Source organism: Echiichthys vipera (assembly GCF_963691815.1).
Source record: "Echiichthys vipera genome assembly, chromosome: 2".
In the NCBI taxonomy this organism is placed as follows: Eukaryota; Metazoa; Chordata; class Actinopteri; order Perciformes; family Trachinidae; genus Echiichthys; species Echiichthys vipera.
This window is the reverse complement of record NC_139827.1, coordinates 21,063,332-21,090,718: the sequence shown is the minus strand read 5'-3', so window position 1 is coordinate 21,090,718 and position 27,387 is coordinate 21,063,332. Positions and strand designations below refer to the sequence as shown.

General features: G+C 40.2%; 1 protein-coding gene across 2 annotated transcripts in view; it reads right to left on the bottom strand.

The window, feature by feature from the left end:
• Positions 1–27,387, bottom strand: part of prkcaa (protein kinase C, alpha, a) — a 171,678-nt gene that overhangs the window by 19,052 nt on the left and 125,239 nt on the right. For both annotated transcript variants that reach the window (XM_083933149.1, XM_083933150.1), the window contains 2 exons: positions 14,942–15,022; positions 12,350–12,457 (listed from right to left, as the gene is read on the bottom strand). In XM_083933149.1, the coding sequence (XP_083789275.1) occupies positions 12,350–12,457; positions 14,942–15,022 (189 nt within the window). The remainder of the gene's footprint in view (positions 1–12,349; positions 12,458–14,941; positions 15,023–27,387) is intronic.

Below are 27,387 nucleotides of genomic sequence, written 5' to 3'. Positions count from 1 at the left end.
ATCAATTGGGAGCCTGGTCAGGCAGGACTGTGTGATTCTGTACATCAAGGGTATGGGAGGCCGTTTGGGGTGAAAACATTGAAATATGTGCACACACACACACTGAAATACATGCACGTACACACTGAAAACGTACACACACACACTGACAATGTGCACATACACACTGAAAACGTGCATACACACTGAAAACGTACACACACACACTGATAATGTGCACGTACACACTGAAAACGTACACACACACACTGACAATGTGCACGTACACACTGAAAACGTACACACACACGTTGACAATATGCACACATTGAAATACTTGCACATACATTGACATGATGTGCACAAACACACTGGAAATGTCCACACCCTACTAACTTCTCACACAGCGAAATATAGGCTAACTGTGTGTGTGTTTCCGAGAATCTGAGTGTGCGTGTAAAATGTCAGTGCGCCCGGAAGTTGTTTCAATGTAACCGGAAGGCACCGCCGACAGCTACTTCTCTCTCCATAGGTTCAGGGATGTCGAACTAAATATTATTATTATTATTATTATTTCGTTAATCTGTGAGCACGCGATTAATTGTGCATATTGTTGCCTAGATCCATAACCTGTCACTACAAGGCACATCACCTGCTCATAAATCTTATTTATCATTCGCCGTTATTTTATTTTGGAAAATTAGGACAGGAAGTAGTGACCTTTGACCGCGGACGACCCGGACCATCAAGTTCGTTGGAGAAAAAAAACTTGGACAGTCGCGATGGCGGGCAACAACTCGGAGGAGGCTATCGGTGTTTTGAGGAGGCTTCTCGGTTCACCAGAACTCATTAATTGTCTTGTGAACCAAGGAGCCTCTGTAAACACGAGAAATCCCGTCAACAATGAGAATAATGAGATAAGCGTGTTGTTTCGGCCAAACCAATGCCTAAATGTTAATATGAGGAGCGACACCCCCCCTCCCGCCGAGGCCCCACAGGCGCAGACACCGCGCTTCCAAGCCAGGCGATTCAGCAACTGGGGCGGGCCAAAGGCAAAGAGAAGGTGGGTGACATGCGAATGATTTTGCTTTATTATTTCCTGGGCCTCAATTAAACATAAATAAATGACGCCTATTCATTTTGTCCACTTTCCAGACCAAAACGATCGCCCCGCCGTGAAAGTGCATTTTTTAAGGACGTAATATTGCTCTGCAGCCCCCGGGACAAAACCGTCCCAAAGCAACAAAAGAAGGCCATGTTATATGAAAAGGGCCACATCGTGAGTGCACTGGAGGTGGATAAAACATGGGACCACACGACCCTGCTACTCAATCTGCGTCAGGCGTTTGATGGGAAGATTCCTTCTGGAGCGAGGTATGTCATGTTAGCATGCTAGCGGAGCTAGCTCGGTAAAGCTAACGTTTCGTAGTTGAGCTGAAATAAGACAGCTAGTCAGCTAAATGAAGCAAACCTTACGTTAACTAGCTAACGTTAATACTGGCAGCTAAAGAATAAGCGGGACCTGTTAGCCACCAACGGGTAACGTTAGTTCTCCCTGTGTGTTAAATATTGTGAAGTAACGGTAGTTATTGTGTTAAAGTTGTTTAGTAGGGTGTGATCTAAGTATTTGGATGTTCGTGTGTGCATGGATTCTTGTTTTTCTCAGTCTGGAGATGCTTCTGCCGTGTGGGAACACACTGGTTACACCCACGCTTAGCAGAGGTCAGCAGTTAGACGCTTCTATGGTGCACAAGATCTTCAAAAGAGCTCCGCTGTATATCAGGCCGTCAGTGGCCCTGGAGGTAAGCAGCAGAGGACAGATCCGCTGTATATCAGGCCGTCAGTGGCCCTGGAGGTAAGCAGCGGAGGACAGATCCGCTGTATATCAGGCCGTCAGTGGCCCTGGAGGTAAGCAGCGGAGGACAGATGCGTGAGAACTTGACCTGCCCCTGTCACATTTATTTATTTAGCCCTTATTCACGCTAAGTTCCCTGGATGCGAAGTTCTCAGTTAATGGCAATTAACATGCTGTACAGTAAGCCAGATGGACAACATCACTGCCTGTATGTGTAAGCTGAGACTCCGTGCCTGTAGCCCCACCAAAGCTAATGCTAACCAGTCGCCACCGTTCAATATGTCAACTCATGCAATGAAACCTGACTTGGTTGATCTCGCTTTGTGAGATAGGTCTCTAGTGTTGCATCTCAACAAAGTTTTTTTATGACAACTTAACATTTGATCACCTGACGGTTGCAACTGAAAAATCTAAGCTTTTGAGATTAAGGTTATCGGCAGGGTGCATGATGACCAGTGATTACCAGTTAAGCTAACAATTCATTTGTTTCTTATTTCAGCCTGCGATGAAGGAAGGCAGTGATTCAAGTACAGAGGAAGATGACTGGGTGGAAGAGGTGGATATGTTTGTCCCAGCCACTGCAGTTGCCCAACATGAAGTCCAAATGTTCTCATCACAGCCCTCCACAAGTGACCAGACCCCCAATCGTTGGCCGGCTCCCAGACCTCAAGTCTATGCCCCAGCCGCTGCAGTTGCCCAGGCTTCATGCAGCACCCAACAGGAAGTCCAAATGTTCTCATCACAGCCCTCCACAAGTGACCAGACCCCCAATCGTTGGCCGGATCCCAGACCTCAAGTCTATGCCCCAGCCGCTGCAGTTGCCCAGGCTTCATGCAGCACCCAACAGGAAGTCCAAATGTTCTCATCACAGCCCTCCACAAGTGACCAGACCCCCAATCGTTGGCCGGATCCCAGACCTCAAGTCTATGCCCCAGCCACTGCAGTTGCCCAGGCTTCATGCAGCACAGGACAGAAAGCCCAAGCTTCTTCATCGCGGCCCTCCACAAGTGACCAGACCCCAAGCCAATGGCAGAACGATTATGGAACGTACATCGACCTCATTCATGAGACATCAGATGAAGATAATGATGACGACCTCTACAGTGCTATCATTGCCAGTATTGAAGATCAGACGTATGTGTTTTTTTCTTACTACAGTAAAGATTTCACTTCAAGTGTTGAACTGTAGGCTTTGGCAGAGTGGAAGTTTGACAATAAGCAGAAAATACTGTGCAGACTTTGAGCCTTCAGATTGACACTTTTTACAGTAGCTATGAGTTTTAAGTGCCGACTTTCTGCTTTAATTTGAATGTATTTACATTACTGTTGATCAGTGAACCCTTAAAGACAGAACCACTCTTACTCTTTGCCTATAAGATGAAAGACCCATGTCATTGTTAATATAAGCACAGTTACTGATTGATCTGTCATTCTTACTTTTAGGCAGCCAAAAGAACAAATCCCCATTAGTCAAATATTGAGTGAACTCAGTGACAAAATTGATAACCTGCAAGTGTGCAAGTTCAACATCAATCGTTCGGCAGTCCTCGATGGAGCAATAAGGGGGTTCAGACGGCTCTCCTATGACCCAAATAAGAAGATGTCCGTAAAGTTTTCTGATGACAGGGGAACCACGGAAGAGGCCGTGGACCTCGGTGGCCCTCGCCGAGAGTTTCTACGTCTGCTGATGGAAACACTGGCAGAGTCAGACATGTTTGAAGGACCAGAGGGACACCTCAACTTGGCTCTCAGTTCGTCTGGTGTGTATATCAGCATTTTCCAAAAAACATGTATTAAGGGTGTATTTATTTGTTTGTTCACTTGATTTCTTTAACCCATGCCTTTGATACAGCCTCATGTGCAGGGGCAACTGATGGTTTTGAGTTTTGGCTAGTGTTTTCTGAATTGTAGTTTTTCAGGTTAAGACACCATGTCAGGCAGCATCACATCCCATCATAATGAAAGTGATTCTTAATATGAAAAACTCTGCTGCTGTGCCTCCCCAGATATTTACCCACATGCTGCTACTGATTTGTTTTTATCTTGTATATTCTTAACTTTTTTTTTAGCTGTGCGGGAGGACAGATATTTCATAGCTGGCAGAGCAATGGCTGTCAGCCTGGTGCATGGGGGCCCCCCACCCTGTTTCCTCTCGAGAACACTGTTTACCTGCATAGCAGAGGGACCTGATGCATGCAGGCCTGTACTGGAGGACATTACAGACATGGACCTCTATAGTAAACTAAAACAGGTTTGTAGAGAGTTTATTTTGTTGCTGATAGCAGTAGTATTGTGCATGGTTCCTGTCTTTATTCAAACATCTCTCTCTCTCAGATTTCAGAAGCCAAAACACTGGAGGACCTGCAAAAGTTTACAGAGCCACTCACTGACTACCTGGCCACTGCTGGCTGCTTGAGACATCTTACAAGCCTGGTTGACAAGGACAAACTGTTGGAAGATGTCCTGATGTTTCAGGTGGTTCAGCGTGTCCGTGGTCCCTTGGAAAGGTATATTTTGTCACAGTGCAAATCTGTTACCTTTCCTGTGATATGGTTTAGACACTATGTGAATAAAGTATAAATAGGAGACTGTTATACACTACCATTAACAGTATACCCATCTTATTGCAACACATACACTACGTTCATTGAATATTGGGCTGCATTTGTTCCTTACCTCAATATAACTCTGCTCATGACTGATATCACCAGTAGCCTACATTTGTGGCACTTAAATTCATTCTGACTGCCTGTGTATGCCTTCTTGTGCATCTATGTTGTGTGTGTGTGTGTGTGTGTGTAGGTTCAGTGATGGATTGAGAACACTTGGAGTGCTCCAGAAAATAAAACATCATCCCGAAGCCTTTCGCCCTGTCCTGTGCTACAGCCCTGGGACCCTGACTGCTGAAATCATGGATGACCTCTTCGCCATAAGATGGTCAGAGATGGGAAGCAATAACAGGACGGATGAGAACAGGGTGGTTGCCTACTGGAGGGATTATTTACAGGATGCCGAAGGTGGGTGATTTTATTATCTGTAATGCTATGGATTTTCGCCCTTACTTTGCAGTCAGTGTATGGATATGGAATAGTGTTTAAACTTGACTTGAACTATTGGTGTTGTATGCTTTTAATTAAGAACAGAGTGTTGTTCTCTTTTGTAAATCAAAGAGTAACTTTGCCATCTTGAAACCCAGACCCTATTACACTGGCAATGAAAAAGAATTGCTTACATTACTAAAATAAGCAAGGTGAGCGATCAGTACAGTGTTCATATTTTGTATGATTCTTGCCTTCAAATTACTAACATACCACACTGTGACATTAAGCAATTAGTAGTGAAAATACCCAGCTGCAGTCAGGAGTAACTGGAGCATCCTTCCTATGAAATCTGTTAAATTCTTTTGCAGTCACCCTTTTGCTACGTGCTCAAAACATTTAATTGTCTTTTTATTGCTTTGTTCATTGAAATCAGTAGAGACAATAGTTTTCTTTAAACACATCAAAAACATCAGTTTATTATGTATATGCATGCAAGCAGTTTGTTTTTGACAACCATTGCATAATATTGCTTCACATCTATGTGATGTTCATTATACGAAGAGGAAAAAAATATTAGTAAAGACTTTACTTTTAGTTTTAATCAGAACCAGTGATTGTTGTTAATTAATAACCATTAATCTTGTCATGGTATTTTTCAGAGGACGAAGGACCAATAAAGCTGGGAGGCATTCTGTCATTTGCAACAGGATGTGATGTGATGCCACCAATCGGGTTTTCTCCTAAACCCCTTCTAGAATTCCAAAGAGGGAGATACCCGATAGCAAACACATGTGTAAACTGTCTCCGATTACCTCTTCACAAGTCCTACGAGGACTTCAAAAGTAACATGGATTTTGCAATCCGAAACACTCAGGGATTTGGAATGGAGTAAAAAGAAAAGTCTCAGGTAGCCTAGTGCTCACAATTCTGACATCTGGTTTGCAAATGTTTTTTGTTTCTTATTTGTATTTGTAATTTTTTACAAGCCCTTGAGTATCACAGACCTTACAGCAAGGTCACATTAAATGTGGTGTTTGTAGGTACAGTGTCAAGGAAGAGTTCATTGTTACTTGATATGTTCAACTTACTTTGTAGTGCACTCAGGTAAAAGATGAGCTGTAATATAAAATGAAAGAGTGCAGGTGTAGGCTACTACTGTTGATTAAATGCTGCTATGTTTTCAGATCCATGTGACAGGACTGTTACCATTCTTCACAGTGCTGTCTTTGTTCTTACTAGCAGTGCCACAGAAATAGTTTGCTCAAACCTTTGTTTCAAGGAAATTTAAAAGTGTCACAAATAAATTGATTCCATGGTTACCATCCTCAGTGAGTGGATCGATAGCCTGGTTGATTTCCTCGATGGTGGTGTCATTTATGTTTAAGTTGTTTTCAGGAACTTCAACATTGTTGTTGAGATTAAGCTCAGGCAAGGGTCCAGTCTCATCAGTCACTGAAGGTTCATTAGCATCAAGTACACTGCTCACAGCTGTGCTGTTCTGTCCGACCTGAGTAATCACACCTCTATACCACAACTGTAAAGGTGTCATGTGTCTCTCAGTAGATAGTGCATGGTTATTCCATTGGTCTCTAAATTCCTTGACAGCCCTTTGGATCCTTGGAAAGTAAATGTAATGCAAACTAAACATGTGTAGCTCAGAAAGTGAATCAAGTATACATTCATTCTGCATGAAAGTAAACAGATCAGAGTAATGGTATGAAACTACACGATTAAGCTCAGCCCAAAGTCTTTCTATGCGCTGGTTATGCACACTGCGGCCTGTTATTATGCTGTTCCTGTTTAGTCCTCTTCGCCTGAGCATGTATCGAGCTACCTCAGTGTTCTCCATACCCCGATCACATCTAACTCGTGAAGGCATTCCAAAGTTTTGAACTCCTTCCTGGAATAGGGATAGTACACTGGAAGCCCTGTTGTTGTTGAGGCACTCAAGGTAAATGATTGTGCGACTGAATCCGTCCACGCAGCCATGGAACACCATTCTCCAGCTGATGAGTTTATGGTTTCCGTCTATATGCCTGTCAAAACAAAGCAAAGGTATGGTCTGAGTAGGCCTGGTGTTACATTATATTTGGTGACCCATCAGAATCTGTGACCTGCAGTGTTGGAAGGGGTAGACTCTGATCCTTCAGTAAAACTATCAATACCACAATATGAAAATACTTAACTAAAAGTAAAAAAAGAATAGAAGTACCCTATTTGAAGCTAAATTTACTTAAAAGTACTAAAGTAATACTTAGTACTAATGCAGAAAATAGGGCCATGACTGCGATATTAAATAAATATAGGGAACACTAATAATACTAAACCCAAAATGAGTGTTTTAACTAAAGTTAGATTTTAATGCAGGATTTTTACCTATAATTAAGTATTTTACATTGTGTTATTGACACTTCTACTGAGAGTATCTGAGTACTTCCTCTAACTGCAGGGCACAGAATCTGATGGGTCACTAATTACAGTGCAACATCGCCCAATTGCACATGTTTCTCCGTAGACACCAGATTCAAATGATCAGGTACTCCACAAATGACCTGATAACATGCATTGTGTGTGTTATTCCAACTCTACTGTCTGCTTAAAATGACGTTCCCATACAGCTAAACCGCATTCTCAATTTACAATTTGTGACGTATCACGACACGAGTGTGGGATTTCTTTATTTTTTTCAATCCCTTATTAGCCCTATAATGTGTATTTGAACAGTAGACTAGAGGTTAAACAACTGTGAGCACAACATTTGACATCTAAACATTTGTTTCCTCTTTTTATGAACGAATACCGTTCCTCACATCAGACGACTATTCAAAAAATGGGCATTATGCTCAAAACATCAGAAAGCTAGAAACCTATTAGCAATAGCCTACGTCACAAACAAACGTAATCCGGGAAAAAGTGGCAAATATTTATCAACTCTATATGAATGACAGGTGTGTATCCTAAATACCAGATGGCACAGAGTTAAAACAGTCCACCAAATTAGGATTGCAGGCCTTATTGGAAACTAATCACGTCAAAAGTTGTCTACTGTCCCGCACACTAAGCCACACGATGCTCTGTTTATCAAAAGGAGGCAACTTACCACAACTCGTTGGGTCCCGCTACATGGTAGATTCTACGACGGATGGCTCGAGAACGACGAAAGCATCGTCCTATTGGGTCTATTTCTTGCAGAATTTGTCGGACCCTCCAACGCTGAATACGGATTCCTCTGGCGCGAAGACTGCCGCGGACATACGTTTCGCCGGCATTAGGTGTGTTGGCTAAAATCTGCCCAACGACAGACATCAACTGATCATCTGACAATGGTGTGTAGTCCAGTGATGGGATACCAAGGCGTTGTCTGTGACGAAATAAGGTCCGCCGGTCGATCCCAAACAGTGACGCGATTCCTTGCCAATTCAATCCTAAATCCAAACAATGGTTAATCTGATCTGCTGTCAAATTGTACCTCGGGCGACCAGGAGCGCCACTTCCAGTTGTTGGCGCAATGACAACGCCTCCCTGTTGTGTCTGACTCTGAGGTAGCTGTAGAATTAGAATTAGTTGCCCTTGTAATGACTCTAAAAGAGTGGTACAGTCTCTTGCCTCGGGACTTTCACCACGACGAACCACGTAAATCATAGAACTAATAGTCCTTGTATGGTGCCACAGCTCAGTGAAGTGTCTGGCTACCGGGTTGTCTTGTATAGATTGGATGCAGTGCATGACGCGGACGAAGAAATCAGAAATGTCGTCCGTATTTGCAGAAACACAAGTCTTATCACAGGCTAAAAGGCCAACTACAATTAATAGTAATAACTGCATCTTCTCTTTGAAAGGACAACACCGCACAGCTACGTAGCCGAGGCCGAGGTCCAGGTCGCGAACTTGATGGTCCGGGTCGTCCGCGGTCAAAGGTCACTACTTCCTGTCCTATTTTTCCAAAATAAAATAACGGCGAATGATAAATAAGATTTATGAGCAGGTGATGTGCCTTGTAGTGACAGGTTATGGATCTAGGCAACAATATGCACAATTAATCACGTGCTCACAGATTAACGAAATAATAATAATAATAATAATATTTAGTTCGACATCCCTGAACCTATGGAGAGAGAAGTAGCTGTCGGCGGTGCCTTCCGGTTACATTGAAACAACTTCCGGGCGCGCTGACATTTTACACGCACACTCAGATTCTCGGACACACACACACAGTTAGCCTATATTTCGCTGTGTGAGAAGTTAGTAGGGTGTGGACATTTCCAGTGTGTTTCTGCACATTGTCAGTGTGTGTGTGTACGTTTTCAGTGTGTACGTGCACGTATTTCAGTGTGTGTGTGTACGTGCATGTATTTCAGTGTGTGTGCGTACATATTTCAATGTTTCACCCTAAACGGCCTCCCATATCAAGGCTTTCAAATTGCACGCACGCACGCACGCACGCACGCACGCACGCACGCACGCACGCACACACACACACACACACACACACACACACACACACACACACACACACACACACACACACACACACCATCATAATCATCATCATAATCATCATCATCATACTTTAGATCCTAATGAGTTTCTCATCTCAGAGATTAGTCCAGGGTGAAATCTTAACTGATATTTACTTCTACATCAAAAAAAAGTATAACTGTCTAACCCTAATTCTCTTTCAGTAATCATAATGAACTACAAGAGCATTCAAATAGGCAACCTTTAATAAACATCCCATTACTGAGATGAATGTTTATCTACATCTGTGACCTATTTAAAAGGTAATGAACTGTACAGTACACACCGGATTGCTAAAAATAGAGACTTTCTGTACGGACAGTAGCACAATAAACCTCAGCCAGCATACTTATGATTGCATACAACAGATTTACTGTATAGTTTGTGTCCTTTTTTCAGTGAGTTACTCTTCTCATCCTCGACTACTATTATCCATTACTGACGAGCATGATTTTTTTTTTTTAATCAAAATCTGTTTTTATTCGTTCCCCTCTTTATCTCCCTCTAACCATCCTTTCTATATTTCTCTTTCTCTTTTGTGTCAGGCTGCTGGCAAGCACTATGTATCCATTAAGAGGAAATGCTGCAGCCTTGCCAAATAAGTGGTGAGACAGGAACTTGGTGAGATGAGGGCACACACACCAAACACATACACACACAAAGCTAAGAAAATGAAGGAGGACGGAAGGGATGGCAAAAGCAAAGAGGGGGGCAAAGAGAAACAAGTGGAGTTGAGGAAGGGACAAGAAGACAAAGTGTGTTATTGCAAAGCTCATTGAATCTGCACTGCCTCTGGACCCGAATAAAAATGACACTTTTCACTATAAAATTCCTTGTACACACGTACATGTGTGCTTTTCTGTAAACCTTGTGAGTATTTTCTGTCAACAAGTTAGCTTTATTTACATGTTCTATAATCTTTATATCATCGGTTCTGTTACCAACAGTTCTACTGTATGTGTATTACTGTATTGACCAAATAGTCCTCAGGTGAATCAGCTAGCAAAATTCATCCATATTTGATGTACATCAGCTCCCTGTAGGATGACCTATATTGACATAACAGTGTTTTCTTCTGGAGTAGATACAAAGTGCAGATGAAAGTCTTTCAAATAGAGGTGAAAAATTAAAATAAGTTGAGTGTATGCACATTTCCTACATGGTTTCTGCCTAATTGTTTACAGAAATGAAGTGGGGAGCTTCAGTGAATCTGTCTAAGCCAAAACATTTTGCTTTTTTATGTTTTCAAGTTCCCTCTTATTTCATTTGCTTTGAAAAACATTATGTTGTTGGCATAAAATGAGACAACGAATTTGCCTGCTTGACTTGCTGTGACCCACTGTACTGCATGGCTGGCTGTCTACTGGTTGGCTGCTAGATGTCCAGAGACAGAGAGGACCTCTGCCTCTAGACATCCAGCAGCCATATACCAATGGTAGCGGAAACAGCCCCTCAATAACACATCACATGAGAACAGTTTATTGCAATGGAAAATTGACACCAATGAGACCAGTGCTGAGCTGCAACTTGATAATCCATCAATTGGTTTGACTAATTTTTTAAGAAAATTCTCAGTTTCTAGCTTTTTAAATGTAAATATTTTCTCCTTTCTTTCCTCCTCTCTGACACTCCACTGAATATCTTTGAATTGTGGAAAAAACAAGACAATTGAGGAAGTCATCTTGGGTTTTATCATTTTCTGACATTTTATAGACAAGACAACAAATCGATTAATTGGGGAAATAATAGACAGATTAATTGACAATGAAAATGAATGTTAGTTGCAACCCTAACTGTGACTTAGTCTGTATTCATTTTGAGATGTGTGCACAAATTTGGCAGGAATCAGACAATAGTGACGAGATGAGTTATTAAATCAACGCTGGCAGATCCCTTTATTCGATAAAACCAGTGGATAAAAACAGCTCACTCTGTAAGTAAGTTTTTATGGCTGGTTTAACTTATAAGAAGAGCAACAGTTCGTTAGGCTTTATGATCAATACTTTGCCATGTATGTTGAGGTATATAGAGCTTCAGTATGCAGATTGGTGACAGCTACCAGTTAGTCATACCACAGTTTTAATAAAGGAAGCAGATGAAAAAACCTTCACTTTGTAATCATTTTCAGTGAAACAAAAATCCTATACAGACAGGAGTGGTTCACAGCTAATGTTCCTCTGTGGTTGCAACTGTTAGTTAGCTAGTTTTATTTGCACATAAATAAGATACAAAATGAATACCACGAAAAAGAAAAGTATGAATTTTAACAGTCAAAATTATATTGTGCACCTTCAATGTTTTAGACTCAGCCTTGAGAACAACAAGTTTTGTAAAATGGCCAAAGGGCATTTGCAATACACTTTTACACTTAACAAACGTTAACACATTAGAGAGAAATATGCTTGACGACTTGACAAGATTCCCTTTAATGACTGAGTGGGAAGAGGAGAGGGAACTTGTAGATGAGTTCCAAGACAGTATTTTAAAAATGCCTGCACTTCATTCTTACAACAAATGGAGCTAGACTTCCCATATGTTACGACTAACTTCAGAAAGCTAAGAAAAGCCTTCCAGCAGTCTGTGATACAGCCTGTCAGTTTTTCTCCCTAAAGTTGAACTAACAGGTAGGGCTCGCAGCCCGCTTACAGGAAGAATTATTTTGGCTTCAGTGAGGACAGTAAAAGACAGAGCTTAAAATGCTGATTTATAGGATTTTCAACCAAGGTGGAAAAATACCTCAAGTGGGAGTTAATCCTGGGTAACAGGATAGCAGACTGAAGGGGTAGGTTTCAGATAGTTTAAGCGCATTTTTCTGAATAAGCAGAACAAAGAAAACAGCAGGTATAATGTAAACCTTTTATGAATACTAAATACTCACCTATCATAATGCTTAATTACCAAAACTAGCTCATAGCAGAAGAAGGTCAGTCATTGATGGCAAAGAACGGCCACTCACCCCTTTGCAGATGGAGACAGCTTCTTTGGACAGGGACTTGGGGTAGGACACGTTGTGCTCCATAATGGACTGGAACAACTCATCTTCATCCTCGCCATCAAATGGAGGCTGCGGTTGAAAGGAGATCATACTGTTGTTGGTCTTTCATCTGTCATATAATGGATCAATAATTTGTTGCTGTTCTCATGAGATCTTTTTACTACTAAAAATAAAGCATCACCATGTAGCACAACAGGTATCCAGCAGTGGTACATTTGTCATTTGCGCCGAAAACAGGAAAATATTTGACTAAACAGGTCGACAAGCGGAAGAATAGGCAAGAAAAAGACAGAGAGAGGGCTCTTAACAATAAAGACATGGAAAAAGAAGACATCAAGGAATAGTTTGTGCCAACAAGTTTCACAGGAAGACCTTGCAGGGCAAATGGAGTGGATGACCTAGCTTTTTCCCCTGTTCACTGGGTGGTTATCATCAGTAACTATAATGTGTGTGTTTTGACAGTCCAAAAAATGTATTATTCGTTATTTCCACGGGCCCCTTTGGGTAGAGATGGCCTGTCTGCATCATACCCTCTTTATCTGATTTCACACAGACAGGATGGGGCAGAGGAAGAGGACATGAATAAGTAAATACTTTTATCAATTGTTTAAAAGCTGATTATTTGGGAATAAAAAACACATTCACAATCACCACCTTTTGAATACACTTTGTTTTTTGTCCTTTTGGATTACTTAAAAAAATAAGTTAATAAGTCATATATGTCTTAAGTAATTTAGTGCTGAGTCTTGAAAACATATTTGATTAAAACCTGTAAAAACCTTTTGATGGATGAGATTAAAAAAAAAAGTTCGATAAAAAGGACATGTTAAATTTTTTTTTATCTTGAAGAAATCCACATCATTAGTAAATAGAGAGATGCGTTTGTACAGTATACTACCGTAAGCTATGGCTGCACCTTTCACAAAATGGTGATCATGCTTTTAATCTTTGACACTATCTGATTCTTTGACTTCTTCTACTACGCTTAAATCTCTGTGTTTCGTAAATAGATAATGTTAGGCTAATCTGTGAAGAGGTCACATTGTACCAATGTAAATACCGCATAGATTATTCAACTTCAGGCTAAATCTATGCTAGTCAAACAAACCTCAAGGAAATAGTGGAAAATTGAGCTGAACAGTGAGAAGTAAGGAAACTGAATTGATGAAACTGAATTTGAATTTGCAGACACTTAAACGTAAGGTGACTACATTTTTGAGTCAAAATCCAGGGACATTTTTGGTTCAGAGGCATTAAAACCTCCTAAATATGACCAGTATTAAGTGAGTTTGATATTCAACATTCATTTGATATTCACAATATAAAACTATGATGAATTTAAACCATTTCATTGAATTATGTCAAACTTTTGCAACATAAAGACTAATATTTCTCATGTATCACAAGGCTTGTTTTTGAATAATGTATTTTTTATGATTTTTGACCTGGAGATGTAAAACTACTTGTCCAACGTTAAGACTAATTTTCCAAATGTATCACAAGGCTTGTTTCTTATTAATATATTTATGACTTTATACAAAACTCAAATCTATTATGCTTCCTCATCTTTTAACCTGTAGATTTGCAACCACTTTGGCCTGTGAGTAGTAGGGTGCGTAACTATACGTGTCGTTTGGTCAACATTTATGTTTTTCAATTTTTTCCTATATTCCATTTTTGGATCTTTCACTCACAGTGAAAACAGGGGACATTTCCGGGGACAGGTCATTGAAATCGGGGACTGTCCCTGGAAACCGGGGACGTCTGGTCACCCTACTTAAAAGGCACTGTACTCAATAGTCAGGCAGCAAACAAATATTTGCTATGTAAACATATGGTGGAGTGCATGTCCTCCTTGTCTTGACTAGATATACCTGTATCTGATTCCAAAAGAAGCTCTTCTTTACCAGCCAACACATCATATTTTCACTTCAGTAGCTGAGAGTATTGTTCAGAGTATCGACCCATGACCACTGGCAGCACACTGTGCTGTATCCAGGAATAAACAAAGAAAAAGTAGTTTTCACAGGTCAGTGCACAAAACGATGGAAGGGAGTTGGTTGGAGTTGAACTCGACCGCCTACAGTTTGCCAGCAGCGGGTAGGGAATGACGCCTAGAGCTTCTACGTCAAGCGTAGATGAGGAGTGGACTACAGAGGAAAGCTTCCAGCCTACATGTAATTACAATCATAATCAAAGTCACACTGCTCAGGCGGTGTGAGAAAATGCAGACCTGTAAACTCTAACCACACTCAAGGGGGCAAAAAAAGGTTACACCAAAAAAGATATGCACTATGATTGTAGGGGAGATGGAGGGTTTGTGTGTATATATGTCAAAGTGTATTAATAGTCTTGGTGGGAAGGTCTTTAGGAAGCACCACCTGAGTACATTTAGGCTAATGTAGAGCCTCCCTGCTAAGGGAACTTGAATGTGGGAATAAAGTGTGTGTGAGCAGTCTGTGAACAACCTTGTGTCTATGTAAAGTTGTCAGCAGAATCTGTAGCAGGCAGTTACATAAGAAGCACCATTGTGTGTATGTATACACCACTCACCTGTCCTGCAAGCATTTCGTAAAGCAGAACTCCATATGCCCACCAGTCTACAGAGCGTCCATATGGCTGATATGCAATGATCTGCGGAGGAAGGAAGAGAAAAAGGTCAGAAATTCAGCCCAGCTCAAACAAGTTGTCTCAATCATGGTCTATACAAGTCAGAGACTAGAAAGATGTGCTGCCTGTCAGTGTCACTGATAGGGTGCATATTTAAAAATGTGCATAACTTGAACCTGTCCCCAAGATTTTGATCATCTCATTATGACATCCAGGTTCACTCACACAGACTGGGATTCATTTTTAAACTACTTTACAAAAAAAGAAAGCTAAGTATTTTACCACTTTCATATTGGTGCAGTAAAGACTGTGACAAACCCACTGAACAAGATCACAACATACATGTGATCACTTTGATCTGTTGACTGAATATGCAGCTAGTCACATAGATTATAAACATTTCATCCATCACAAGTTTCATTACCTATGCTATATTATGTTACCTCATTGGATTTAGCACATTATTCACACTGTATTCGCTCCTTCTGCATAACTTAATTTAGTCTGGTTAAATCCAGCTCACAACAAATCTCTCATTTATTGTAACCTTCATCTTGATTTTCAGATAACACACAGGTCTCTCACAAAGGTTTAATACATAAAGTAAAAACAGTAGCAAGTCTGCTACAACATTATTATAGCATTATATTATATTGGCCACTTTCCAGTATTGTACCATTTCTTTTCTCATGTTAAGCAAATCTAAATGACTGTGATATTGTAGCAGTTCTGAATGATAAATTATTCAATGGAGCATTAAACTTTTTCACAAGTTGTGCTTTTCTAAATGCTCTCGATAAGTTGCCATAGCAGACATTTTTTTATAGAAATATTTAAGCTAACTGTGCCTTAAAATGCTATAGACATATGCATATGGAGTTTGACAGCAGCTTTAAAAATCCAGTTGCATGCATCTCACAGATCACAGCCCTTCATATAGCGGTTTGACCCAGATAAAGAATATGTATTAAGCAAGGGTGCGACCACAGCTGTGAGAAGGAGCTAATGCTGGATGACCCCTGAATAAAATCTATTTTAAATCACCCGCAACAATAACTTTCGCTGCGGTTGAGCAAAGAAGACAAGAAGCTTGAAATTTCTGACAACAAGAAGCGAGCATTTGGTGCGTAGGAAGGGAGTAGATAACAAAACAGAGGAAAGAGTCATTGCATATCATTTCACAAGATATCAGCACCTGAAAGCTAGAAAAAAAAAAAACATTCTCACAGGATGATGTTGCTGCAGCTGAAGCTTTTTTGGAAAAGGACAGTCTCGCTAATTCAGTTGAGCTACCACTGCAAAGATAAAAGTCCTAATATCTAATGTCTAACAGGGAAGGTTTATTACGAGATGAACCACAGTCATTGAAACCTATTTAATGACATTGTAGGGACAATTGTATAGTTCATTGGACATCTCTTACATCCAAATTTAAGAAAAACGATTAAGACAATAAGTGAAGGATTTCAACAAAAAGAATAAATAAACCACCTGGGTTTCTCTGACATTGGTCAAAGTTAATGCTTTCAACCCTGCTTTGACCCTATTCACACATGCTGTATTTACACTTACACAACCATTTCTCTGGAGCCCCGTGTAGCATATAACAGCAGTTGGTGTAGCCATTGCATATGTGCATTTCAGGCTCACAACACAGCATACAACCACACATGTTTAGACCATACATTTATGTGTAAGAACACACAAACGGGAGACATACAGGACAATATGGTGACCCACACACACTAACAACTTTAAGTGTGTAACAGCAGTTCTGTCATAGTGTACATTTCTCTGTGACCTTTGCTTAGTAATGGCTGACCTCTGTTGCACACATGCTGCCCTGGGACCCTCCTCCAGCTTAGGAACACACACATATGGACATACATACCATGTATAAATAAACTAAAACTCACATGCACACAATGCGTACATATAAAACAGATATCTCGGGTGTGTGAAAGGGGACCTGTCCTGTATCACTCTGTAACCTTCGCTGCTTAACACCTGACCTTTGCCTTGCTCATGGGAGCTTACATACACACACAAACACACACATACACACAGGCGGAAAAATACACCTCCAGCTCTGCACTCCACTGTCATGGCGCCGTCCAACTACTCAGGACATCCACGTGTTTAGCCTTATAAACAAGCATGTGCAACAGTTGCATACACTACACTAATGTGTCACTATAACTGTAGGAGGTATAGAAGCATAAATATTTCATACAGAAAATATTTAATGTCTTCTTCAGTGCATGACATTTTCCTCTTTTATTTCCCCTAGTATTTTCAGTACAACATGAAGCTCGATACAAATATCCCTAATATACCATCTACTGCTGTCTACTACATGTCTATCATGTGACAATGTTTACTGCTGGAAATACTCAATATCTCAGGTCTGCAATTCTGAAAACAAATTCAATGCCCAACTTATCATAATTTGGAATGTCATAGAAAAGGAGGTATTTCAACAACAACAGATTATACATTTACAGGGCCATGTACAGTAACTATTTCTTCCGTGGTCTTTCATAACCTGCAAGCCTCTTATCACAATACCTCTAACCTTGACCCTGGTGGACATGTTTTCATGAACTTCAGATGGTCAACTACACATAAACAACATACAAATCTTGCATCACCTTTCACACGGTCACCTTACACTTAAAAGCCCTACTTGCAGTACCCCCATCCAGGTGTCAGAGCTTTACAGTTCACAAAGATGAGCGTTGTTTTACTCATCCTGCTTGGCTGCTGCCTCTCTGGGACAAACGTCCTGGGACAGAGGTTCACTGCTATCACATATACTCAAGATGAGTCAGCTGAAGCAGATAGCCTCACTCTGCTCAGTGAGATGATGGCTGTGTTGGATGAACAGAGAAATGAGCTGCAGTTCACCAAAGAGCAACTTCAGAAACTACAGGGTATGTGTGTGTGTCAGACTTTTTAGCAAATATAGTATTGTCCTTTAATATTTCAGTCCAAGCTCACTCATACTGCATCACATTTATGTAATTTACTGTATAGAACAGACATGCGTGCAGACATTCCCTGACAGCCGGAACGAGGGACTATGGCAACAGTTGGACTCACTGAAGAAAGGCTATACAGGTACATTTACACAGAATGAATATAAAAGCATAATTATATCATGTGTTTTTAGAAAATACATTTTGTTTGTATCATAAATTTGATCAATACCTGTGTAATCTTTCATCTGCTTATTAATAAAATCTATTTTGATAACAATCTATGTGTTGCTGAATTTTTGCATTGTTTTCATTATGTTAAAAAGACCACGAGGCCAGGCTGAGAGTCATTGAGATGCAGGAAGAGGAGCAGAGGAAGCAGGTGCAGCAGGTCGTGCGGCAGTACACAGGTAAGGTCAGTTCATCCACAACATGAAATATAAGCTGAGCTCCATTTAAAAATCCAAGAACTTGATAAAATAAAGAAGCAGTTCAATATTTCGCTTGATGAAATGTAACCACAGTTGAGTCCCTACTCTTTTTCTTCCACAATGGCTTAAATGTGCAGCAGTTAAGAATCCTAACAAACCCTAAATACTATCTATCAATCATTTCATTTGATGACTTGAATTATCTTTATTTCAACCTAACTGAGCAGAACTGGAGGCCAGATTGAATGCCAGTGATTTAGAGGGTCAAAACAAACGAGTGGCACAACTGCAGAAGGAAAGTAAAGGTAATAAAACAAACAGGTAAATTATTAATGACCAGCAAAATGGATTTCCTCCTCAGCTCGGCTCAGCTCATGATTTATTTTTGACTGAAGGATTTAAGTCATTCACTATTTTTTCCTTCATTTTTAACAAATAGAGTTGATGGCCAGACTGACAGAACTTGGAAATGAGGTTGGAGACATGGATGTAGGAATGAAGGCACTGCAGTTTGCTGATCAAGGTAAATTAACTACATTCATATATATATTTGCTTTGGGAAAAATATTTTTCCATGAAATTATCTGTGACTATATGTTTCATCTTAAAGATCTGGAAGCCAGACTGAACACCACTGATGTCCAGGCAGAGACACAAAGAACCCTGGTGGCACAATTACATGTGGAAATTAAAGGTACATACACACATTATTGTATTAGTGTGATCACATTAAGGGGAACAGACTAAAAAGGTCAAGATTATTTATTTAAAATTGAGAAAAAAAATGTTTGGCTTTCAACGTCTCATCTCTCCGCTGCTTATACCATCATGCCTTCAGATGGCAGGATTTATGAGCTCCTTGTTAAAATACTTTTATGCAAAACAATGTGAGCACTTGATACAGTAAAGAACAAATATAAAGGGAATATATTTCCTTTGTTTTCAATAAATCGGACTTCATTAAAACCTGCTCCATTCCTCCCACATTAGCAGCAGCTTGTACAGTATAAATTATAACGACTCCATATGCTATCTTTCATATTATTTTCTTTATATTGTAATAATTCAAATCTTTGTCCCATCCTCACTGAGCAGAGCTGGAGGCCAGACTGAACGCTAGTGATTTGGAGGGCCAAAACACACGTGTGGAACAACTGCAGAGGGAAAGTAAAGGTAACAAAAAAAGGGGATTATTAATAAAGAGTAAGGCACAGTTTTTCTCACCTAAGCTCATGTTGTTTCACTTCATGATTTAGTTTTGACTGAATTAAGTATCACGCATTATTAATTTTTTCTTTTTTTTTTTTAGAGTTGAAGATCACACTGACAGAGCTGGGGAATAAGTTTGGAGCTGTGGACACAGATGTGAAGGCACTGCAGACTGCTGATCAAGGTAAATAAATCCGATGTTTACCAGATGTTACCCATAATATAAAACAATATATACAAGATATTACAAATAGGGTTGGGCTATAATTCAATATGACAATTTACCGTATTTCAATAGAATCAAAATCATGAAAAAAAATATGGAGATTTTGTAATACACATTTACATTGTGATGAATACAGATAAACAATAACAGGGAATATCATTTGAAAATGGCAGTTTTGGTAATCAAACTAAAGGCAATATGGAAGAAGGAAGATATATATGTCTGTATTTTTCCAGTGGTCCAATGGCTTTATGGCAATATATATGTAATTTATGATCCTCGCATGTTATTTTCATTTTGCACTTAAGTTAAAAATAAAAATGAGAATAGAATTGATACTTTTCATTTGCAAATAATTTTCACACGAGTAAACATAGACTTTACAATGTGCTTATTTCACACACACTATTTATTAAATTATCAGAAACAAAGATTTTGGCCATATTGCCCAGCCCTTGTTCCGAACTCTTTTGCTTTTTGAAGATCAGAACATCATTTCTACAGAATGATTATGATTTTATTCCTCCGTGTAATGATCAGAACTCGAGGCCAGACTGAATGCCACTGATGTCCAGGCAGAAACACAAAAAACACTGACGGCACACTTACAGATGGAAATCAAAGGTAACACATGTCAACGGTATTGTATTGGTACACTCACACACATACTAAATTAGTTATCAGAAGCCAAAAGACTCAAGACTGGTCTGTTGAAATCTTTTTAACCGTCAGAGTTCAAGTCCAGACTAGAGTCCAGTGAGAATATAGAGAAGGAGTTGGCTGCCCGGCTTGGAAACACAGAGACGGAGGTGGAGGTGCTGAAGACTGTTGATCAAGGTAAAGCGAGACTAAGGAATCTCTTCTTTAGCTGCTACAGTATAGGGGTATAAGATTTCCATTTGCCTCTGATGGATATGTCTTGGAATTTTGTGTTACCTTTTCATGATTTAGTGACAGCTCATTAGTGCTTTGTTAATGTTTGTCTGAAAGGGAATTAACAGCTGTTGGGCTGAAACTATACGATTTGCCAGGATATCCATGACCAGTGACAGTCTTGTAAAAAGGTTAATCAAGCTCCATCACATCTCGTTATATCATCTACTTGACCCGTTTCATTTCATATTGCTTTTAATTTTCCAAACCCTTCAACCAAAGGGTTGGATTCCAGGTTGTCAGCCGGTGAAAGTCTGACTGGAGAGCTGAAGAGCAGCCTTGAAGATACATTGAGACAAGTGCTCACACTCAAGACAGCTGATCAAGGTACAGTAGGCCTTTTGACTATAAATGAGTAATTGGGTCATTAGGGTGATTTAAACATTATGTACCATCTAATTACTTCTCTGATGTAAATTAGATTTTTTCTTTTTGATTTTATGCAAGTTTTCCTCTCATATCTTCCTCCATAGAGCTCAAGTCCAAAGTAGAAGCCACTGAGGGCATAGCCAAGGAAATGGACATGCGACTTGATGTTACTGAAAGAAAAGTGGAGGCACTGGAGAAAATAAACCAAGGTCAAATAAATTATGCACAGCTATCAGCTTTTACATAAATTATAATTTACTGGCATATTATAAAAGGCAATTTACTGTTAACCAATAGTGTATATTTTCTAATCCCTAGTTCATACTGTATTCTATCTCTTCCAATACTCCCACAGAGCTAGACGCTAGACTAAATGTTGCTGAGATTCTGGGCCAGGAGATGAACACAAAGCTTGAGAAAACAGAGAAGGAGATGGAGGCGCTTAAAACAGCCAATCAAGGCAAGCAAAATAAAGCTGATCCACTGTAAAGTGTTTCAAAATCTGTATTGGTGTGACATGACACAATGTTGGATTTAAAGGTTTATAGTGATGTGGACTTAAGACTTTGTGACCTGGATTTGAGTTTACTCGAGTCACTTTGACGACTTGCATCTTGACAGAACATAAAGAGTTAAAGCTGAAGTTGGTAACTTTCTGTAAAAAATATCTTTTTTTTTCACATTTGCTGAAATGGTCACTATACCAACAGTGCAAAGAGAAAGGGGTTCTGTGAATATATATATATACAGATACAAATATTCTACACTAAAATATGTATGCTTTAAATTAAAATCATCATTCATCTGACTTTAGAAAAAAATAACATTTAATGTATTTTCATTATAGAGTTTGAGGCCAAACTGGAAACAAATCAAAGTGTGCAAGAGGAGCTGAAGAATAATGTTGAGCAAACAGCTGCAGCAGTGGAAGAGGTTAAGAAAACAATAACCAAAGGTAAACAAGTTTACATATCAAGATGCAAACAATCTCTAAGTTTCATTTAAATTATAAACTATGGAGATTGGATGCTCTCTCCATTTTTGCCTTTAAGCGTAGCTTTAGAAAAAAAACTCACATTATTAGCAATTTCAAACGTGTTTTGGTTTTCTTTGACAGATAAAGTGGCCTTCTCAGCCGCACTGGAAGAGAACCAAATGCACATTGGGCCATTTAACACAGAGACCACTCTTGTCTACAAAAAAGTCATCACCAACATTGGTGACAGCTATGATCCCACAACAGGTAATGTGCTGCAGAAACTTACTTGTGTAATCACTGAATTTATTTATAGCCTCCTTAATTTTCACACTCTTTCACAGTATTGTGTGATGCTTCACGCCTCAAGCTCTCATTTATCAACTTCTCTTCCTGTGAATAACTAACTTGAAAATGACTTATTATCCCCTTTCTTCTTTAAAATTCCTGTTCAGGAGTCTTCACAGCTCCAGTCAGTGGTGTTTACCACTTCACCCTCTACGCTCATGCTAATGGAGGAAACCCTGGCTTTTTGCTCCTGTACAAGAACAGCGAGGCTGTTGTGGGCACTGCCGAACACACAACTGGCTCCGATGTCACAGATAACGGCTCTAATGGGGTAGTCCTGCTTCTTCAGAAAGGAGACCGGGTTGATGTGCACATGGAAGCCAAGTCCTGGGTCTGGGCAGACAGCGATCGCAACCTCTGTACTTTTACTGGTATTCTGCTGTACACCATGCCCAGTGATGTGCCCAAAACCACTCTGTAACTTCACTAGTGCAATTTGAATCTCATGACTTGCAGACAATCGCTCAAATAAAGAAGATAAAGAAATAGATGATCACCTGTTTCATTTGTATTTAAAGTGACAAATGACATTACATTATCACCTTCTCTTTACCAGATTGCAGAACTGAAGATTCCTGTTATTTTTAGTTGATTTATTTAAGGTCACGTTAGACAGAACAATTTACATCCAATCTGTAATCCATAATGTATAAATTCAGATTGCAAATTAGCTCAAAATAATCCATTCATTGCTGTTATTTTGATGTATCTCCACTCACTTTGTAACTGTAATGATTATCTAAGTACATCTGGTGACACCTTGAGTCATAGAAACAAATCTTGTAAATCACAGAATGAATCCAAAAAAAATATGATTTTAAAAAGCAGTCACTCAACGTTTCATTATTGAAATGTTGAAACCCCTGCTTAAGCTGCTGCCCCGCGTCCTGACCCCGCATAAGCGGTTGAAGATGAGATGAGTCACTCAATGTTTCATTATTGCTTTGATAGACCCTCACACAGTGTGAAAGTCATTACAGCTGTGCATATGTGTTCAACATACAGTTTATGTATTGTACCATCGGTGAATGTGTAAAAGCTCCTAGAGATCATATACACATGAAACAGAATAAGATTGAGACTTTATGCCAGAGTGAAAGCACAATGTTAAAATGACACTTTGAATGACCCTTTGCATAAAAGCGAACGTGGTGCCTCTCGAAGGTAGGATGTGCTAAGCCTTAATCCTCGGCTTTCCTTAGCTCTTTGGTAAGAAGGCAGGGGGATGCAGTAGGGAAAAGCCTCCTTCCTTTATCTTGCTTCAGTGTTTTTAATTAGCTCCATGGTGAGAGAAACCTCTGGGTAAAATCCCTTGGCTCGCCTGATAAAATTCTGCCTCCTGCAGGAATCATGCTGACCTTCAACCTGACCTGACAGCTGTCGATTAATTCCGCTACACTTTCTGAATATTGATTTTCCTGTTTTGAACTGCAAACTGTTGAAACACTTGAATATGTGTGAGAAGGGATGCCTCCTTATTCTTGTAAACTAGAAGTTAAAGTGAAATTCCGGTGTTAAATCATCCCAGACTATTTTTAGGCAAATACACTCATCAAATAAGCTTTCGAGACAATTTTTTTCGTGTATGAACAACTAACGGAGAAATCCCAGACAACCGCTAACAGTCGCTAACAGCCAAATGCAGCTAACACGGATAAGCTCGGCGCAGCAAGGTGAAGACATTAAACTGTTTCTTTACCACTAATACTGCTCCAAATAACACCAAACCTCTGCAGTAGCATGATAAGAGTCCTTACACATTAACCAAAGCACCAAAAACGTAGTTTGTGGATTCTCACCTCGCATTTTTAACAAGGAGAGTCACTGATTTGCTCAGAGGCAACACTTCTTCAATGACAGGGTGAACTAGGCCAATGCTAGACAGCTCCTCGTCGAGGACCTAATGTGGCATATTTGTTACGTCGGTCACTTAGACTTGACCTCACATTCTCCCTTGCAAAACCATGTGCAATTAGGGATTAAAGCATGGAAACCATGTAGACAGATCAGGTCATTGATGTGCACGGAGAGCTGCAGCCCCATGCTGGTTTGTGTCATGGGAATGAAAACAGAGAGGAAGAGAGATAGAAATATGAAGAGTGAAGAAGAGAGAGAATGGGATAAATGAGGGGGAGGGATTATCTGAGGAAGAGAGATGGAATGAATAACAATAAGATAATACACATTTTCCTTTCTACCGCTAAGTTTAAATTGTTTATTAACTGGAAATAAATATCTTGAAATGTAAAGGCATTACCATCAGCCTTAACTGATTAGTTCAAATTAGCAAATGTTAGTATGGTACCTTTCTAAACTAAGATGTTGATATTGCTAGCATTGTAGAAAATAGCAACCCTTTCTCTTGTCTTGGTCATCAAAGCTCTGATTAGGAACAGTGAGACAGAAAGAGACTTCTTAATTTCCACAAATTAAAATGTTTAATTTTGTAAAAAGTGAGATTTCCATGTCTTTTTATAAAGCTGGCCGATGTGCTCTATAAATACTGTGAAAGTATTAAAACACTCAATCCACAGAGAAATGCACACAGCCCCTATTTAGAAACTGCGCCCTTAAACAAGCCGTCAGGACTTCTGTAGAGTTGTGGTGTCAACACTATACTATATATAGGTAGAAAGTGCAGCAACAGTCATTCCCCGGCTGTAATTATAGTACAGAGACGCTGAGAGTGCAGATGCAGAAGACCTGGAAATACTAACCAAAGCAATCAAAGCAGACTGGGCTTTTTTTTGGGAAGGGGGGTGAGTGTTTGAGGCAAAGGGTGAATACAGGTATATTCATACAAATAACATGAGAAAAAAATGGGTTTTGGAACAACAAAGTATGTAAACATGTCTAAGTAGAAACCCAAAGTGTTAACCTGAAAATTAGCTTGATATGATATACCTTTAAAATAAATCTCTACATTCCCCCTTTTAAAAAAAACAAAACACCGATGAATTATTAACTGCTGTATCCTCATGTTATTGTTACGTTGTTGCAATCAGTTATTCTCTCAGACGTCACTACTTGCTGTGGAGAAAGCACAGAATGAAAGAGAGACTTAGGGCGCACTCACACTGTCGTTCTGTACCGGGCCAAAACCGTTTTTTCAGCTAAAGCCTAGTACGTTTAAGCAGTGTGAGTGCCCACGGCCCGCTTGAAAGAGATGGGCTTTAGCAGAGCTGTTTGCACATGTACGAGCACGAGCGTGCGAACGTGTACAAGCACGAGCACGAGCCCTACGGTGGTGGCGGTATGTGCGCGGACATAGAAAATAGAACGACAAGACGCACAAAAACTCCGAGGTCTGTGGAAAGATTTGTAAACAAAGCCACACACACGCGATCAATGCGTGTGACGTGTTACGGCGTGATGTCGTATGGACAGCAAGAAGCATCGGCCGAGGCCCAGGCCGTGTGAGTACAAACGGGGCTTGGGCGCGGGGGGAGAGGGAGGGGGGACAAGTACCCTAAAGCCCGGGTCGCGATGCGGAAGGACAGTGTGAGTGCGCCCTTATAAGTCTGAGGAGGTTGGAAAAGTTGGATGCAGAGACAGTGAGAGCGAGACAAAAAGGGAGTGAAACGGAAAGAAGAAAAAAGACAGAGGACCATTAGAGTTCAGCAAAAAGCAACAATTTTAGTTCAGCAAAAAAGCGACTTTTGATTGGTTGCAGGCCATCATGCACGGCGATGTGCTAATGTGACACTGCTGTGACTCGCTGCCCTTGCCACCCATCGCCTGTCTGCAACAACACCAGCGGTCATTTACAGATTAAGGCACGGTGACCTTTGTGCTCTCGACCAGCATGTCTAGTCCAGATTTTTAGCGTTCTACTTTATTAAGTACAAAGATGTTTGCTTGCATGAGGCTGATGAATAAATAAAGTGCTCTCTGATTCTGACAGGTTGCAAATGATGGAAAAAAGCGGGACCTCTGCTTGACATTCCCTGCTCTAATCCTGTTTTATTTCTTTTACTTCATTGTATGCAAGCCTCTGGCAAGTGGAGCTGCTCTGAATCACTCAAGTACATACAGTACAGTGTGTGTGTGTGTGTGTGTACACAAGGGAAAGAAAGAGGGTAGGATAATCATGGATAATCTTTATACACCTATGATTCTGAACATATTTGCTCTATAATATCTTGTAGAGTCAAAATGTATTGCATGCCTGCCTGAATACATGTGGCAATTTGTGTACCTTTAATTCAACGGTCTGCACTTCTGTGTGTTTGTGTTTTTGTGCGTGTGCATGGGCATTGCTGCAGACATTTCTCTCCCATTAGGCCTAATGCTACATGACAGTTGTGGATCAGACTGCTAGCTATTCAAGGCCACACACACACACACACACACACACACACACACACACACACACACACACACACACACACACACACACACACACACACACACACACACACACACACACACACACACACACACACACACACACACACACACACACACACACACACACACACACACACACACACACACACACACACACACACACACACACACACACACACACACACACACACACACACACACACACACACACAGCAGCTCCTATAAGCCTTGTCCTCCATACAGAAACAGTATGTTTGAACACTACAGCGCCCTCATGACCATCACTGTTACAGGGTGCTATGTGACATCCTGACATCCGCCTCTTTGATGTTATCGGATCCCTCTGAGGAATGTGTGTACTGTTCAGCAGATACAGTGTGAATCAGGCCATGCTCTTTTTGAAAGCATTTCCCAGCACTGTGTGTGCCTGCTTTGGTTGATTTCATTCACTGATTTTTTTTTTTTTTAAAAGGTTATTTGCATTTCTCAATAATAAGTTCACTCATTAAAAACTCAAAATGTATTGAAATGTACGTTACCACACCTTTCAAAATCTATTGCTGGTTTCT